Source organism: Herpailurus yagouaroundi, unplaced genomic scaffold (genome assembly GCF_014898765.1).
Source record: "Herpailurus yagouaroundi ecotype Mexico unplaced genomic scaffold, PumYag 162, whole genome shotgun sequence".
Taxonomy (NCBI): Eukaryota; Metazoa; Chordata; class Mammalia; order Carnivora; family Felidae; genus Herpailurus; species Herpailurus yagouaroundi.
In genome coordinates, this window is record NW_024412403.1 from 11586013 (window position 1) to 11605311 (window position 19299).

General features: G+C 38.0%; 1 protein-coding gene across 7 annotated transcripts in view; it reads right to left on the reverse strand.

The window, feature by feature from the left end:
- The window catches only part of ITSN1 (intersectin 1), a 221646-nt gene that overhangs the window by 85706 nt on the left and 116641 nt on the right, over positions 1-19299 (reverse strand). For all 7 annotated transcript variants that reach the window (XM_040483995.1, XM_040483994.1, XM_040483992.1 and 4 more), the window contains 3 exons: positions 18614-18754; positions 11647-11734; positions 11369-11508 (listed from right to left, as the gene is read on the reverse strand). In XM_040483995.1, coding sequence (XP_040339929.1) covers positions 11369-11508; positions 11647-11734; positions 18614-18754 — 369 coding nt within the window. The remainder of the gene's footprint in view (positions 1-11368; positions 11509-11646; positions 11735-18613; positions 18755-19299) is intronic.

Consider the following 19299-nt stretch of genomic DNA (forward strand, 5'->3'; position numbering starts at 1 on the left):
GCTCTCTCTCAAAATAAATAAACATTAAAAAAACAAACAAACAAACAAAAACCCTTGGCAATAGAAATGGACCCAACCTGTTTTAAGGTATGGTGATCATCGTTAGTAAAACTTTGAGGTACTTTCTGATAATAAATCAACACCAACCTCTACTGGCTTGAAAAATACACACACCTCTTCACATGCCACTTCTATTAAAACCTCACCTTCTATGCTATGCTGTCTTAGAACAAATGGACGTCCCTCTGCTCCACAACCTTGACTGTCCCCACCAGGGTCTGTTTTCCTTCAAATCACACCCTTCCAAAGCATCTTCTCTTGCTAAGTCCAAGTGTGAAGTTATCAACTGCCCCAGGCTAACCCATCAGTCAGGTTGCAAATAAATGCAATAATGTGACTATCACCACCTCGGACCTGACCTCCTCATTTGACATCAGCCCCCAAGAACAACAGGGATTTCTTTAGCAGACTACTGAAAATACAATGCATTTTATGACACTTAAAGTACTCAAGTCAGAAGGTAAAACACCCAGAAGTGTGAAGAATAAAGAAATGCCTGCTGAGGGGGAACCCTCAATTCCATAGGAACCCAGTGATCACTAATAGATTCTGTTACTGAGACTCTTCTTGCTTGTGTCAACAATAAATCAGATAAGTCAGTGCCCTGTAGGGCCAAGGGGGCATTTCCAGTTGACTTCTTGGTCTGGGTAACTAGGGCTAGTCCCCCAAGGGGGGAGCCCCAGGGACTTTTTGGTGAGATACAAGAACTAACTAAGGTCTGCCTGATCTTCTTCATCTTGGTCACTGGTTAAGTCCAAATGGGTAGGTTTCTTCCTGCCTTAAATTCCTGCCTTTAGATTCATTCAGAGACTGATTGAAGGCAGGGCACTGTCTGTAGAAGATCAGTGTTTAAATGGACTTATTCCTAGAGAAAAGTCCTAAGGGTTAGGGTTAGGCTAAACTTTTCCTGCTAGCTAGACTGTCCTCAGAATAACGTTAGAACGCATGGACAAGTGTTTTACAAATCAAAAGTGACTTTGAGAGGTCCTAAAAGAGATCAGTGAGATACAAGAAAAAGTTTTTGCAGATCAGGAGGCTAGGGGGAGGCAGTTCTGAGGGGGTACAGTCCTGGGGGCACTGGAAAGATGGGGATGAAGGAAGGGACTTCAGTGTGGAGCCCAGCAGATGCGACTGGGAATATCTAGGCAGGAGGTGACAGAAAGAAGCAACTTGGTGAGGCACAAACTGGTGAACCATATCCTCTATGGCAGCGGCCTTGGGCACGTGAGTTGGGTTTGATATTTTAAAGACAAATGGAAAAAACAGTCCACTTCCTACTGTTAGAGTAATCTGTAACCTTGGCTCAAGTTAGTATCTCTATGTGAAAAGGAAAACTGCAATGGCGTGATATTAAATCACTCTCTCAATGTCCTAAGAGAGGGACCCAAAAGTTAGGCCCTGTGCAGATAGCAACGGCCTACTATTCTATTATTAGCCCAATAGCTGAGACCCTTTAGAAGGAAGGGTAAAAAGTGACTGAAAAAAAATTGTTTTTATTTTAAAATGTCAAATTCAATTGTGTAACGTTCTTAAATAGGTTCAGAAAGAATAATTAATGGCAATAGACAACAATCAAAAAGTACTGAACTGGAGAAACAGAAACTTGGATTCTAATCCCAGGTCCCTGACATGGGCCAACAGCTGAATCAGAGTGGATGACCCTTAGGTATTCTTTTTGCTTTAAAAATCTGTTAAATTCTTAGACACTGTTGATCACATATAAAATTACTCCTTATCTATTTCAGTGTCCCTTATTTGGGGCTTTATTTTTACTACAGGAATAAACCAAAAAGGTGTAATTAGTAAGCAAAACAACTGAAATGAAATTAAATACAAAGGAATAGGGATGCCTGGGTGGCTCAGTTGGTTGAGCATCCAATTCTCAGTCATTACCGAGATGGGCTCAGGTCATTACCAGATACAAAGTAAAGATAGATGGAAGTAAAGTGGGCACAATAAAATAAAAACCAAGAGGAAATGAATTTAAAGAATCTACACAAAACAATTTTTGGATGTTTCAAATATACATGAAGGAAGGTATTTTAGAATTTTCAAAGCAAAGTTGTTTTTGAGTATAGCAGCATCGCAGGATGGGCTGAACCTATCTCTGAGCTGTATAAGTAAGCTGCAGGTTTCAAGGACCTCCAAGGAAAAAGAGCTTGCAGGAGCTGTACAATAGCAGATGTCAAATAAGATAACAAGGCTGTGGCATCTTGGGATCCAGATTTGAGGACTGCCAACAGTTTTCTATTGTCTCCTTCATCTTCTTCAAACACTGCTGTGTACACAACAGTAAGAAAATCAAGATGCTTCCAACAGGAAGGTATTCCGGGTCTTCCCCTCTTTCCTTGGACTTGGGAGATTAAGATGCCATGAACCAAGATGAAGCAGAAAATTCATGATTCCTAAGCGTGGTAACTTTTTTTAATTTTAATTTCTTTAATGTTTATTTTTGAGAGAGACAGAAAGACAGAGTACTAGCAGGGGAGGGGCAGAGAGAGAGGGAGACACAGAATCTGAAGCAGGCTCTAGGCTCTGAGCTGTCAGCACAGAGCCCGACGGCAGGGCTCGAACTCACAAACCGGCGAACTCACAAACCGTGAGATAATGCCCTGAGCTGAAGTCAGATGCTTAACTGACTGAGCCATCCAGGAACCCTGGCAACTTTTTTAAGTTGAACTTCTAGGAAGGCAATCTATAGGATGAAGGAATATGTATGGAAGAGGAGTTAATGACTTGCCTTTCTGTGCATGACAAGGGCCTTGTGGAGCAGAGTCCCTTCACCTGGGAGACAGAGGGTTGCACTGTTCTGTTATTCCCTTTCAATAGTTCTATTTAAGAAACTCAAGTGTAATCACAGTTATTGTACCACCTTTTCCTGGTGGTCAACCTCATCAAAGTGACCCTGCAAATCCCATTAACTGTCACAGTTACTTCTCTATATTATAACTAAGATTTAAAAAGAACAAATGAGGGATTACTGAAAATCAAAATTCATTCTCTCACTTGTGGCTCTTACTAAAATTATTTTTTCCTAAAATCAAAAAACCCTACCCATTTTATTAGCTGGGTATTCATCTAGCAATATGGTATTGAGTATACAACTTTATTGATTTTTCTTCTGTAAGTCTATTCAAGGGTATGAGATGTTTTACATAGGTATAGGGCATAGTAACTTGATATTATCTCCTAATATAGTATAATGGCTTTCTTAATAAAGAAGAAATAATTAAACATGCACTGAAGAAGTTGTAGCTATGTGTTACAAATATATAAGAAAAATAAAACTATGGGGGGTTCCTGGGTGGCTCAGTCGGTTGAACAACCCGACACTTGATTTCAGCTCAGGTCATGATCTCATGGTTCGTGGGATCAAGCCCTGTGTCAGACTCTGTGCTGACAGTGCAGAGCCTGCTTGGGACGCTCTCTGCCTCTCCCCCACTCGTGCATGCACTCTCTCTCTCAGAAATAAATAAACATTTAAAAAAAAGAAAAAGAAAACTATAAGATACATAGTGTATATAAATTAAAATGGTAAGATTTTTATCACCAGTAACATCCATAGAATTCTCAGACGTAACAAAGTTTCTTCACCAGGGTTTATGAACAAGCTTTGGCTCTGGGAACACTATAAAATAGCATGCAAACTGGGCTATGGGCATTTTTCTTATAGAGAAAGCTCATAGCTTTCATTGATTCTGAAAGGGGTCTTTGATCAAACACAGATTATGAACCACAACAAGAAGATTATTGGCAAATAAAGATTCTGTTATGTATCAGCAAGGATAGATAGAAAATAAGCTTGCTTTTAACTTTCTTCAACTCAGGGGGAAAAAATCACTTATTTCCCCTCAAGAATTAAGATATTTGTACCATAAAACATCTTTGGACATCCTATGGCATACAGCCAAAGTATTTCAAAAGCAATATGCTTGACAAATTGAATACTCAAGAAGATCCTGAGAAACACGGCTCCCTTTCAAGTCTACTAACGACAGTTGTTGTGTTATGAAAGGGGCACAGAATCACTTGCTTTAAAAACTGTGACTGTTTCTCCTTCATTTGTACTTACAGACACTCAAAAACAGGTGCATCACATGAAGTGGTATTAATTGAAATAGAGGCAAGTATCCACCTGAACAACTTGTATGGGATTCCTTTTCATAAACATTACTTTACTTAAATGCTTGTGAAGAGACAGAAGAATTAAATAGCAGTGGAGGCCTGAAAAGGCTCGTAGTTAATGGAAATTTACTGCTAATTTGGTCATTTAACTTTTCTGAAGGATTACTCTGCTTCTGGCTTTTTCCTCAGGCTGTCTCATGGCAAAGTGAGACAAAACAAACACACCTTAACTACTTGAAATTCATGAACTCAACATTTTAAATCCAAACAGAACTGTTTACGACGCGTCTCTTATGTTTAGAAAAATCTTCATTCTATTAATATGAAATTGACCTCACAGGAAATTGATCTAGATGCCAGCATCAAACATTTTCAGGTGTTTGTTTTGTCTCAACCTACAACATACGGAGTGTCAACAGTAGAAGTGCTTTCATATAAACAAATGTCACTTTATTGTAGCACACAGTATCAGAACTTTTAAAAAGCCTTCTGAGTTTTAAAATACAGTAACTTATGTTAATTACGTAGTTGTGAAACTGAAGGGCATTAAAGAAAGTAAATCAACAAGAAGAAAAGGAAAGAAAAGAAAAAGAAAAAAAGAAAAAGAAAGAAGAAGAAAAAGAAAAAAGAAAAAGAGGAAGAAAAAGAAAAAAAAGAAAGCCTATCAACAAACCCAGTTAGGACAGGGGAAATTGTACCTGTGTGGAGAAACCAGAAAAGTAAGTATTTCAAAACACAGATGCTGTACCCAAATCAAAGTACACTATTACTCCATTCATCACGAAATTATAAAATGTATTCACTCTTGATGCATTAAAATGGGAGGAATATTAAAAAGCACATCAGTCGGTTATTTAAATTCTCAGAAGGGCTATATTAATGTTTAAAGGCACATTTAAGTATTATTCTGAATCTGAGGTCACCGTTCAACCAAAAAGGAATCTCGGTTCCTTGTGGCACAATTGGTAGTCAACCTATCATAAGTGCTACAGGAGAGCCAAAGAGGAATGCACAGGGGCCGTGTGTGCGTGTCTGTGCGTGTGTGAAGCGGTGAGGAGACAGGTGGACAGAAGAGGGGAGAAGAGCTAGAAAATCCTGCCCTCTCTGGAGTTACAGCTAATTAAGGATCTTCACCCACATCTTCCATTTTGTTCTGAAAATCTAAGTTTTCCCAAAATGTCTCAGCTTAATTTAATAAAGCAATATCCCATTGTTTTAAATGCATGTTATTCTAGGGGCGCCTGGGTAGCTCAGTCGGTTGAGCGTCCAACTTCTATTTCGGCTCAGGTGGTGATCTTGAGCCCCTCACTGGGTTCCCTGCTGTCAGCTCCCTGCTTCAGAACCTCTGTCCCCACTCTCTCTCTGCCCCTCCCCTGCTTGTGCCTCTCTCTCTCTCTTTCTCAAAAATAAATAAATAAATAAATAAATAAATAAATAAATAAATAAATAAATGTTATTCTAAAGGATAAAACGGTCAAAGACTGGCTAAACGAGATTTTTTTTTTAAAAAGATAGGTTTTTCCCGAAGACTGAATTCTGCTTTTTTTCTCTTTCCCAAATCACCTTTTGTTAAATGTTTTTAAAATCGCAGAAGAAAAACCCACACTATAAAAAAACCTCAAGCAACCAACCAACCAAACCTATGGGTGCGGCATAGGATCTGGTATATACAATACCTGTTCACTATTTGGAGTCTTTGGCATGTTGTAATCATTTTTCCATATTCAAGGACTCTACATAAAGTTGCCAGAAACACAAGTACATTAGATGAGAGAGAGTTTTATTACTTCTGTGCAGAACAGGTCTTTTCAAAAGGATCATACAGGTAAAAATAATATTTAATCTTGAATAAGGTAAGGTAGTAAACTATGAAACAGCCAAACATTGTTCTACTAATATGAGAAGGCAATGTTGGTATTTTATTTGAATTTATATTCATTTCTCTTGCTGTCTCTGTATTTCCTCTTTCTGGATCTTTTTCTTTCCTTCACTGTTTCCCTTCATGTGCATTTTTTTCCTGACTTTTCATTCTGTTCTGCAGTTCGTTCTCCAGCTCTTGTCTTTTCTCCCCTGGCTGCTAAACATTTTGCCTTTCACCGCCTTCATAATGAATGAGCCTGCCATGAAAGCAAGTGTCTGAAACCAAGAGCATAAAAGCCTCAGTTAAGCCAAAAACCTTATTTACTATAAGTGGCATTCTCATTTCCACATCAATTCAGTTCTTAGGAACAACTTCTAGGACAGGTGTCATATGGGCAGAATTTATACCTTTAATGGTCTCTTGAGCAGTTTAAGAAGCCTGATTTCCCAAGTATATTAAAAAATATAATTCTGAATTAGTCCTAAATAATCAATTTTGCTAAGAAATAAAATGTCCACTTTTAGAATAGTATTACTGACTATAACACTGTCTCCCATATGATGGAAACAGGCACATAGACCCAAATCATGATTGAGTGTTGTCTTTCAACGTTGTTCAGCCAAGCGGCAAATTCAATGATCTAAAATACTTGTCATAAAGATAAGACTACAGTACACAGTACCTTATCCAGCTTATAGTTCAGAGCTTCCACCGTCACACACACAGTCTGTCAAGAGGAAAGATTCACCCATCTTCCACGATTTATAATAACTAATCACTAATTTTACAAAGAACGTTTAGCACTTCATGGTAAGCCGTGTCTTAGACACCGAGCACTCATCTACGTGGGGGAGACGCAAGCACAGAGATTGAGATGGTTCCTCACGATCAGTCTAAGGAGGAGGAGCATTGCCTGGGTAGGGCACAGAGACCTTTAGAAAAGTCTAAGTGGATGACGCAGCTCAGGAAAGCTTCCAGGCACTGCAACACTGCCTCCTCCATTGCCACTGATGGGAAAAAGGAAATGCTCCAGTGGAAATGTCACTCACGTTAGGACTTGTCCAGCATACAGCGTCTAGACGGGAACCAACAAGGACTCGAACTTCTCAGCGTGAAACACAACGTCTAGCCTCTCTGAGTGTTGGATTCTCTTATTTGCCATACACTTGAAGCCTTGAAAGCTAAAGGCTATATACATTATGTTACTGCCCTGTCTCATAGTTATGACATGAAAATATGGAATACTGGGCTGTCAGCACCAAGGAAAACTGTTAGAGTAACTATTAACAATGCCAAGGGCAAGAGGAAGTCAAGTGCTTCTATCTGAAAAGTCCCTATCCGTAATGTTACTTGACCCTTGCTAGAACCAGAATTTTATACCTACGGGCAAGGCATTGTATATAAGAAAAACAATGATCAGAATGTCTCTATGTGCCCTTGAGGCACCTGGATTCTTCCAAATATGTTGAGACCTTTGACTTTCCAGTAAAATGAAGTAAAAAGAGAAAGTCATAGATAATAATTTTAAACTGATGTTTCAAGAACACAAATATGAGAGGCCTACTGATTTCTTAGCGTGAGAAAATAATTGTTGCATACGGAGTACATTTTAAAAGCAGAAAAGTAGGGGCGCCTGGGTGGCGCAGTCGGTTGAGCGTCCGACTTCAGCCAGGTCACGATCTCACGGTCCGTGAGTTCAAGCCCCGCGTCGGGCTTTGAGCTGATGGTTCAGAGCCTGGAGCCTGTTTCCGATTCTGTGTCTCCCTCTCTCTCTGCCCCTCTCCCGTTCGTGCTCTGTCTCTCTCTGTCCCAAAAATAAATAAACGTTGAAAAAAAAAATTTAAAAGCAGAAAAGTATGGTAAAACAAATTTGATCCACTGAATTAAAATTACTTTAAGAAGTATTAATTCCCACTAGCAACATCAACTATTCATGATTGAATCACTGGTCAAGTATTTCATTTGATCATCAAAAAGCTAAAATTTACTCTCCATATAAAAGGCAGCATAAATATAAAGGCTGCCAATCAGGGGATTTCTAGCACAAAGAGTCATTATCTCAGTGTGCTATCATTTCTACCCACCCCCCACCCAGCTCTTTCCTTTGGCCTTAAAAAAGCAAAGTATATTTGCTATATTAAGATTCTTATGCTTCTTTTTTCAAGTAATTCTTGGTTTGGGGTGGTAAATTAGAAAAAGAAAGACAGTTATGCCCTGGGATTATTTTTGGAACACATAAATATCACCTCTATTAGGTAAATGTCTATTAAAATATATGGAAAAATAACCCTTCCTGAAAGGAAAGAATGAGCCCTCAATTTCTATGGGATCAGGTAAGAAGACTCTGGAGACTTCCAGAGGGAAATGCTTCATATCCCTGAATCTGGAGCTGTTTAAAACACGACTGCAATTGTAAATATGCTTTATATTCTCAATACATTGCTACCTATATGAAACATACACCTGTTAACCTGACTGCAAAAGTAATTCTTTTCCTCTTTAATGAATGACTTGAGAATTTCCATCACTAGTTAACAGGTCTTGGGTGAGGAAGCAGGAGTGTAATTCTTCCTGAGGTAAAGAGAAAGGAGAGACTCTTAAAAGAAGAATGCATCTGAACTAGCCACCTGGTAGAAAGGACAAAGTCAGATTGTATGTTTAAAAACAAAAAACAAAAAACAAAAAGCAAAAGGAGAAAATGATAAAACATACTTACTCTCTAAACTCTTCTACATTCAAGAACCTAAATACATTTAAGACGTCCCGATCACTGTCTTTAACCCAGAATCTGGGCTAAAGCAGGGTGCTATGATTCCCTACTTGACCTTGTAACTATGGGACTAGACAGAACTTTGAGTGTGCACCAAAAGAAGCAGATGACTTATTACAAGTAGTTGTTTACCAAAGGAATATGGAAATTGGTTTTTGTTAAATAGAATCCTCATTCATGGAGCCACCCATTGAATACAGGTTTAATGTTCTGTCTCCTAATTTTAAAATGCTGCATGCTGTGAGGGACCTCTCCAGTGTCACTATACTAGCTGATAATGAGTGAATTACACTCTTCTCCTAGGGGAACAATCTACATGAATATGAAATAAAACTGCTAAGTCCTCATTTCTCTTCTACACTTTCCAGCTGGTTTCCTTTTGGGAGGAGGAGGTTTCAGATATAGCGAGTTCACACCAACTAGATAAGGTGTGTGAAATGACTGGACAATCGCCAAGGTTTCACTCCCAGCAAGACCAAAGTAATTTTTGCATCATTAGTGTGAATGCTGTAAAGGCACCACTGTATTAAGAGAGGCACTGAGGAAACCCCAGGGGTCCGAATGCTGGCTCTCCTGGTCCATCTCATCATACAAGAGTTATAGTTACTAAAGAATACATGCTCTAAAGTCAGGGAAAAAATGCTTCATATTTTCCAATGTGACTACAACAAAGAAAAGTAGGCAGGAGATACTCAAGAGACGAAGTCTTAAATCTGCCTCTGGAGTTGTCTCAATCAAATTATAAACCCTTTGATTGTTCGATTTAACTGTTTCTGTTGTGGTTTCACCAGGCATGAGAGGAATACCAGAAATAATAACCGTAAGGCAATAAAACATATTTGTCGAGTTCTCCAAATCAGTCGTTAAATAAAACAGTAAAGCTATACTGGCCTGTAATTTTTTTACTCTCTACACTAAAGTTAATAATGGAAAACCAAAATAAAAATGAAGACAGAAAGAAATATTCTTATTTAAAAATGAATATATTTGGGAAAAGGAATAAAATGGGATAAAGGGCTAAAGTTAGACTTTGTATCAGCAACTCTAACAGTAAAGGCAGCATTAATCAAACACAGTAACAGGGACTCAGTGATGGCAACAGCAATTCAACGGCCAAAATGATCCATAAATAGACTCGGCATTTGGGAAAAAATCATCCACTGCAGGGTCATCCTCTAATACATGAACTTTGTTTTGGGAGTCCAATTTCTAGAGAAAGGAATCCTAAGATCAAGGCAGAAATCTGGACTACTGCCTGGGGTTCAGAAGATACCTGAACATTTAACAGTTTATATTCTAAGAGACTACTAAAAAGCACTGTAATCATATTCTTTTTGCTTGAAATAGTGACAAGTTACAGTGAGAGTTAATGTGAGCATTTTTATTGGGCTTATTCTAGAGAGGGAGAACTTACAGCTCTACTCCCAGTACTTATATATCACATACAGTGATATACGTACAAGTATGGAACATACATATAGACCCCCACACACAAGTACATATTCTGTGTAAGAATCAAAGCAAAGAAAAACACTTAGTTGGTTGAGAAAAGTTCATTACCTATTACTCTGGGGAGGCGGGGGTGAGGGGGAGACGCAAATACCTCAGACTCAGATGTCTGAACAATATGGCTTAGAATCTCATTCCAAAGGCCAACTAAAATCTTAAATAGTCTTCCTGGGTTTTTTCCCTCTTTTTAATAATAAAGGAGTTTTACTTTTTCCTAGTGCCAAAAGCAAAATCAGAATTAAGTATAAAGGATTTTGAGATGGGAAATGAAAATGAAAAGTATGGTCCATTTATTATGAGAATATAATTGACTAAAAATTCCAGTATTTACTTAAATCTACAGTATATGCTCATTGTTGGTAGGAAATTAACTGCCTTGCACTCTGGTTTTCTTGTAACAGTCTTAAGATGATAAAACTGAAGTTAAATCAAAGGCACCAATCACAAGGAGGCTGTCATAACCACTTTTACATTCCTTAAGTGCTTTGGCATTTTCCTAAATTCTATGATGTAAACGTGACAAAACCATCTACCACTTCTGCCACAGGGGCAAAAGCCATTACTCCATTAAATAATAACACTTTAAAATGTGAAGTAACAAAATAAAGACTCCCATTCAAGGACAATCTTGAAGGTAAGAAGTGGCAGAACAATTCGTAGTTTTCAAAGGGAAAACAATCCCTTTCTAGTCGTCTTCAAAGAACAAAAGACAGACTCTTTTGGAGCCTAGCTTCTGGACTCCGACTTGATGTAGTGTGCAACAGACAAAAGGATGGAGATGTATAAAAATGTAATTCAGGTTGAAGACAGGTGTCATGAGGCGGCCCCTCCCTCAGCTTTCATTTAACAAACACCAAATTCATCTTTATATGTTAAAGAGACAAGTGCAATTCAAATTGCAGGGTAAGTATGAAGGCTTTCAGGAAGGCGGACAAACCAGCATAATAAGTTTTTCTACCTGGGACTAAATATCAACTAATCATCTGGCCAGTTAGAAAAATTAAAGGGTAGGACGTAGACGTAGGAACACAATGGATAGTTACCTTCAGCTGATTATTGAAAATATCAATCTCCTGTAGTTTCGACCTGGTTTCTTTCTCAACTTCATCCAGTTGGTCTCGGAGCTGCTGACGAGCCACTTCTTTTGCTTCTAACGCTCTTTTGAGTGTCAGAAGTGAATCTCCTATTTTAGAAAAACATGGCAAGGTAAGAAAAGCAAACTGGCAGTGAGGAAAACGCGTTTTAAATGGTCTCATTACACTGGAGGAAATTCTTACCATTAGGAAAGGATAAAGGCCAATTTGAAAAAGAAAACACCTACTGTGTAAACTGTTTTGCTGAACTTGTTTTAATTGGTCATTGAGTATCTGCTTCTCTGGAATAAGTCTTCCAAGCATTTGCTGAGCCTCCTAGGAGAGAAGGAGGAAAACAACAATGAAATGACAAGGAAACCTACGAAACCTATGTTCTGGCCAAGCAGACAGAACTCTGCTTTCTCATCCCTCAAAGATTCATCTAATCTCATCCCCAAATCCTGTATGTTGAAACTGCATCTAATCAGTCAGGGCAGCGCCTGCTTTCTTGCCAAGCAATTAACTATTTGCCAAATGCTTTTCACTGAAATAAAGCTAAGACAGTTATGGCTCTCTTGACATTTCTTAAATTTTTGTTGACTTACTGTCTATTTATAAGCTTGAAAAAAAAGTACTCTAAGTACAACTCAGCAGAGAAAACTGAAAGGAATGATCTCTCCCTTGCACTGGGATCAAATGTAAACACAGGGACCTTGTTTGTAAACTGACTCAGTGGTTTGAACAGGAACGACTCTATTCTGAACTTGGATATTTCACAGGGCTGAAGTGAGGTTTACCATACACCTGAAGATGGAAACAGACATCAAAATGAGATTCCTAACAACAGAATCTTGGCTGCCATATATGTTTTCCAACCACTGAGGATGGACCTACAATTTTAAACAGGTACACAAAAGTCTTGAACCAACTATTTTTTAACTGATATAAGAAAAAAGCTAACCCACTCAAAGGCTATTTGAGTATCTGTGGATGACCCATTAGGCACTGGAGTTGCTTTTCTTTTTTTTTTTTTTCAACGTTTATTTATTTTTGAGACAGAGAGAGACAGAGCATGTACAGGCAAGGGGCAGAGAGAGAGGGAGACACAGAATCGGAAACAGGCTCCAGGCTCCGAGCCATCAGCCCAGAGCCCGACGCAGGGCTCGAACTCACGGACCGCGAGATCGTGACCTGGCTGAAGCCAGACGCTTAACCGACTGCGCCACCCAGGCGCCCCTGGAGTTGCTTTTCAACTGAAATTATCCTATGTCGTTTCTACACATTTCAGTAAGTAACAGCCTTTCCAGCACAGAATAACAAATAGTTGTTCATTTTTACCTTGAGCACTGGGTGTTGTAAGTGATGAATCACTAAATTCTACATCTGAAACTAACATTACACTATATGTTAACTAACTGGAATTTAAATAAAAACTTGAAAATAAAATCTCTTTGCATTGAATTTTGGTATCAAAAAATAAAAATGCCTTAATTGAAAATCTTCATCACAGGCTAAGGAACAGTCTTTTTGGAACAACCATCCTTAGATACAGACTGGCTTATATACAATAAATTTCTGTGTGCTCCAAGTCTGAATCGTAGAGAGATTTAGCTCAACAGAGAGGATCTGGAAGCATCTTCTCATATGAATAATCCATATCCCTTTCCCCAAATCTGGACAAAAAAGAATATACAATTCAGACTGTTTCCCCAGAAAGGGCCAGCCAACTGAGCTTTTCCTATTCTCCTCCCTCAACTGAGGAAAGGCCCTTTACTTTACCCAATCCCAAAGTTTCTTTCCTGAACCAAGATAAACAATGATGCATCAAGATAAAGCCTAGCTCGGATCAGAGACTATTTTACTTATATCAACATCACTTTTAATTTTTTTTTTTCAACGTTTATTTATTTTTGGGACAGAGAGAGACAGAGCATGAACGGGCGAGGGGCAGAGAGAGAGGGAGACACAGAATCGGAAACAGGCTCCAGGCTCTGAGCCATCAGCCCAGAGCCTGATGCGGGGCTCGAACTCACGGACCGCGAGATCGTGACCTGGCTGAAGTCGGACGCTTAACCGACTGCGCCACCCAGGCGCCCCTCAACATCACTTTTAAATGCCAACCTAAGTTTCTGAAATAAGTCAAACTAATATGAAAGGCCACCTGACTCAGCTACATAGCAAATATTTGCTAATTTCCAGTAAGGAAAGGGAACCAACATCTCATAACCTGTGATATACATGGCCTACTTCAAACCATGTGTTATCTTCCACTTCACTACTTTTTCAGGAACCCTGATTTGTATTTTATTATCAATAAGTGAACATACTAAGTATCAAACTTCAATAATAAAAATGTGTTTGGTCACAGAGCATTCGGTGAGATAATAAACACATGGCCTTCACTCCTAAATTTTCCAAAAGAATATTTTATGAAACTTCTCACAGTTAATGAAAGACATATATAAAAAAAAGTTACCATATAGCAGTATATACTTTTAAAAGGTACATGCATTTTTTAATATGTTCAAACAACTTCTAGCAGTGAACATCTGATACTATTTACATTGTATGTCATATCCTAATATCTCAAATCGATTAGGACTTCATAGTACATGAAAAAATAACTGACAGAACTGGGAAGAAAATGGAAACATTTATAATGCTAGAGCTTTCAACACCCTTCTTGCAAGCGCTGGAAGACGTCACAAAATCAGTAAGGACAGAGAAAACACAAAAAACACCATGAATCAATTTGCTCTGATTGACGTTTATGGGACACTCCACCCAACTACAACAGAGTGCACATTCTTTACAAGTGCACATAAAATAATCACCAACATAGATCATATGCTGAGTCATAAAATAAGTCACAGTAAACTCAAAAAGATTAATAAGAATTGAAATTATACATACTATGCTCACAGTTTATAATACAAATAAATCAGAAATCAGTACAATATATGGGAAACAATCCAAATATCTGGAAACTAAACAGCATAATCCTAAATAAAGAAGAAATTACCAAGGAAATAAAAAGGCTTTTGAATTGAATGAATATGAAAACACATTAAAAATTTGTGAAATATGGCTATGATAATGCTTAGAAGGAAATTTATACCTTAAAATGTTTATATCAAAAATGAAAAAAGGTTCAAGTTCAGTAATCTAAGCTTCCTTTTTATGAAGCTAGAAAAAAGGAAATTATAGCCAAAATAAGTAGGTGGAAGGAAATAATAAAGAGTATAAGTAAATGAAACAGAAAACAGATAAACCATAAAGAAAAATCAATACAACCAAAAGCTTATCTCAAAAAAAAATCAATGAAACCAATAAACTTCTAGTTAGATTGATAGAGAAGAGGAGGATGAGAAAGGAAAGAAAGGGAAAAAGGAAAAATCGGAAGGGGTAGAGAAGATACAAATTCCCATGATCAGGAATGAAAAAAGTGACATCACTATAGATACTACAGACTTGCAAAGAATAAGAAAATATTATAAAACAACTTTATACAAATGAATTTGACAACTTGGATGAAAGGAAAAAAATCACTGAAAGATACAAATCATTAGACTCAAGATGAAGCAGAAAATGTAAATACCCCTATATTTATTAAATACATTTTTGCAATTAAAAGTCCTACCACAAGGGGCGCCTGGGTGGCTCAGTCAGTTGAGTGTTCAACTCACGATTTTGGCTCAGGTCATGATCCCAGGGTCCTGGGATAGAGTCCCAAGTTGGGTTCTTTGCTGAGTGTGAGGCCTGCCTGAGATTCTCTCTCTCCCTCTGCCCCCTCCCCAGCTCTCTCTTTCTAAAATAAAAGTCAAAAAAAAAAAAAAAAGAAAGAAAGAAAGAAAGAAAGAAAGAAAGAAAGAAAGAAAGAAAAAGACTCCAGGCCCAGATGATTTATTTCACTGATGAATGAAAAACTTAAAGAAAAGACACCATTTCAATACAAACTTTTTTAGAAAACAGAGGAAAGAATACTCTCCAACTATTTTCTCATTTATTACCCTGATAACAAAACTAGGTAAGGATATTACAAGAAAACTATAAACCAATATCTTTCATGAACTTAAGTGAAAGATAGTAATAGCAAATTGAATCAAGTTAAATATTTTTTTAAATGACAATACACCATGACCAAATATGGTTTTATCTCAGGAATAGAAGGTTGGTTTAACATTCAAATTTTAATCAACATAAATCACCATATGAACAAAATAAAGGAGAAAAAAGTGTGAACATCTCAGTAGATGCAGAAAAAAAAAGTTATGAACCAGTTCAACACCCATTCATGACTAAAACTCTCAGCGAAAAAGGAACAGGAAGGAAGTCCCTCAACTTGATCAAGGGAATCTAACAAAAACACCTATAGTTAACATCATACTTAATAGTCAGAAATTGAATGCTTTCCCCTTAAGATGGAGACTCTCACCACTTCTATTTAACATAGTACTAGAGGCTGTGATCAGTGCAATTAAGATGAAGAAATGAAAAGTACATAGGTTAGAAAGGAAGCAATAAAGCTGTCTCTATTCACAGACCATATATTTTATACATAGGAACTCTAAGGAAGCCAAAAATGAGTTAAGCAATATTGTAGATATAAGGTTGACACGTAAAAATTCTGTCTCTATATACTGGCATCAATTGGAAACTGAAGTAAAAATATGCAATATACAATAGAGTCAAAAAACCACAAAACAGGGATAAACTTTGTGAAATATACACAAAACGTATACATTGAAAACTATAATATAACCTGAATAAAATCGAGAAATATAGCATAAGACTCAATATTATTAAGATGTCAATTCTTCCCAAATTGATCTATAAATTCAATGAAACACCAATCAAAATTCTAAGTATCTTTTGTAAAAACTGACAAGCAAATTCTAACACTTACGTGGAAATGTAAAGGATGTAAAATAGCCAAAATAATTTGAAAAAAGAATACTACTGAAGATTTCACATTAACTGATTTTCAACAACCAAGGTAATTCAATAAGGGAAAATGACAGTGTTTTCTATAAATGTTGCTACAACAATTGGGTATTGGTATGGAAAAAAAAAAGATGAACCTCACCCCTTACTTTACACTTTCATAAAAATCAATGTGAAATGGATTACAGATTTAAACATAAAAGAGAAAACTGTAAAAATCCTGGAAGAAAACGTTAAGAGAAAATGTCTGCAACCTTGGGATGGCCAAAGATTTCTTAGAACACAAAAAAACGTAAGCCATAAAAGAAAAAATTAATAAACTGAACTTCCCGACAACTTAAAACTTCTCAAAAAACACCATTACAAAAATGGAAGCTATAAGGGAAGGTAAAAATATCTGACAAAGGACTTGATACAAAAATATATAAAGAACTCTTTACAGTTCCACAGTAAGGTAAATAACCCAACAAAAAATGGGCAAAAGATCTGTTCACAAAAGACACACACAAGAAGATACATACCAATACACGTATGAAGTGAGGCCCAACACCACTAGCTTTCAGGGATATGCAAATTAAAGCCACATGAGATACTGTGACACATCCATCAGAAATATTCATTACAAATAATGACAAAGCAAGTGTTGGCCAGGATGAGAAACTACTGAAGCACTCACACATGTAAAGTGTAAAATGTAGAAAGAAAGTAAAATGGTACAACCACCCTGGAAACAGTCTGACGGTCTCCAGTAGGGTTAGCCTATATTTATAGGACACGGTAATTCCATTCCTAAAAGTTAATACACAAATAAGAGAAATAAAACATATTTCCACATCAAGACTTGCAAATAAATACCCATTGCAGTTTTATGCATAAAAGTTCCAAACTGGAAAGAACCCAAATGTCAATCAACAGGAAATACTACTTAGGGATGAAAACAAACAACCTACTGATCTGCTCACAAGTATGGATAAATCTCAAATCATCAGGCTGAGGAAAGTCACAAACCTCAAAAATGATCATCTTTCATGATGACAAGCAGAACAGCATCTACATGAATTTGACATCCCCTGCCCCCAGTTCAACAAGTGAAACCAAACCAGGTGATATTATGCAACTTGGTGGGCAACTCTGGATACCTAATAAACGGAAGCAGAACTGCTGATAGCATTCCATTATGTCCCCAACTATTCAGTATAATTCTCAATCATACTCCCGTTAAAATACTGAGCCGCACTCCCTTATTGTGATGATCACGGTAAAGTCAAAGTCTCATGAGTGAACTACACGTCCCAGGTGATCCAGTCCCTGCCTGCTCCAACCACAGCGGCCTCCTTGCTGTAAGCACATCCCAAACACGGGCTATAGCCTCACAGCTCTCACACCGCTGTCTCCGTACCTACAGCTCGTTCTGCCAGAAAGCCACACAGCTTAACCGCTTCTCCCTTTCAAGTCTTTGCTCAAATGGACCCTTACAGGGAAGCCCGTCCTGACCACCTAATTTAAAAAACTGCCCTTGCAGGCGCCTGGCTGGCTCAGTTGGTGGAATGTATGACTCTTGATCCTGGGGTTTTGAGTTCAAGCCCCACCTCGGGTGTAGCGATTACTTGAAATAATATAAAATAAAATAATTTTTGTTGTATTGTATTATTGTATTTTTATTGAGAGAGTGTGAGTGGGGGAGAGGGGTGGAGGGGGGGAAGGAGAGAGGGAGAGAGAGAAAGAGAAAGAGAATCTTAAGCAGGTTCCATGCTTAGTAAAGAGCCTGATGAAGGCTTGATCCCACAACCTTGGGATCATGACCTGAGCCAAAATCAAGAGTCGGACACTCAAACCAACTAAGCCAATCCGGGTACCCCAAAAATAAAATCTTACAAAAAAAAAATAATAAATAACTGCCCTCCTTCTCTCCAGGACTCTGTTTCCTACTCACTCTCATACTCTAAGAGTACACACTTGACTTCTTTTGTCGGTGTCCTGCCCTGCAGATAGAAGGTAAGCTCCGTGAAGTGGGGGCTCTCATCTCCGCTCACTGCTGGACCCTCAGCGCCTCTGAGCGCGTCTGGCCTGGCACGCAGCAATGCTCAGCAAGCATGTTGAGTTTGTTTCCTTGACAGACTCCTTTTCAGACCAGGGCTTTGTCAACTTCGTATTTGCTCCCCAGAGCCCAGTACCTCATGGAGGCTGGGTGCTTGTAGGAATAAATGAGTGAAATGAATCAGAGGAAAAGCAGGGAAAGCCAAAAAGCTGTTAAGGGATGTGTTTTCTCACCTGTAACTGTTGCTGTAGATGGGTGATTTCTGCAATCCTCAACTCTCTGGATTTGTTCGTACTCTCAATTTCTTGCCTTTGGGTGGTCAATCGACATCTGATATCTTGAAGTTTTCCTTCTAGTTGATGCTTTTTATCATTCTTTAACACATGAAAAATTATTATTATTACCATTTTTAATGGTTCAGTGTTACTGTACAGCTGACCCTTGAACAACACGAGGGTGAACTCCAGGGGTCCACATACACACGGATTTTTTTCGATAAATAACAGTACAGTACTGGGGCACATGGGTGGCTCAGTCGGTTAAGCATCCTACTCTTGGTTTGGGCTCAGGTCACGATCTCATGGTTTCATGAGTTTGAGCCCCACATCGGGCTCCAAGTTGACAGTGCAGAGCCTGCTTGGGATTCTCTGTCTCCCGCTCTCTCTGTCCTTCCCTCATTGCGCTGTCTCTCTCAAAATAAATAAAGTTAAAAAAAATGTTTTTCAATAACAGTACAGTACTGTAAATGCATTTTCTCCTCTTTATGATTTTCTTTCCTCTAGCTTACGTTATTAAAAGAATGCAGTATATGATAAATATAACATATGAAATATGTGTTAATCAACTATTTGTGTTATCAGTAAGGCTTCCAGTCAACAGTAGGCTACTAGTAGTTATGTGTTAGGGGAGTCAGGAGTTA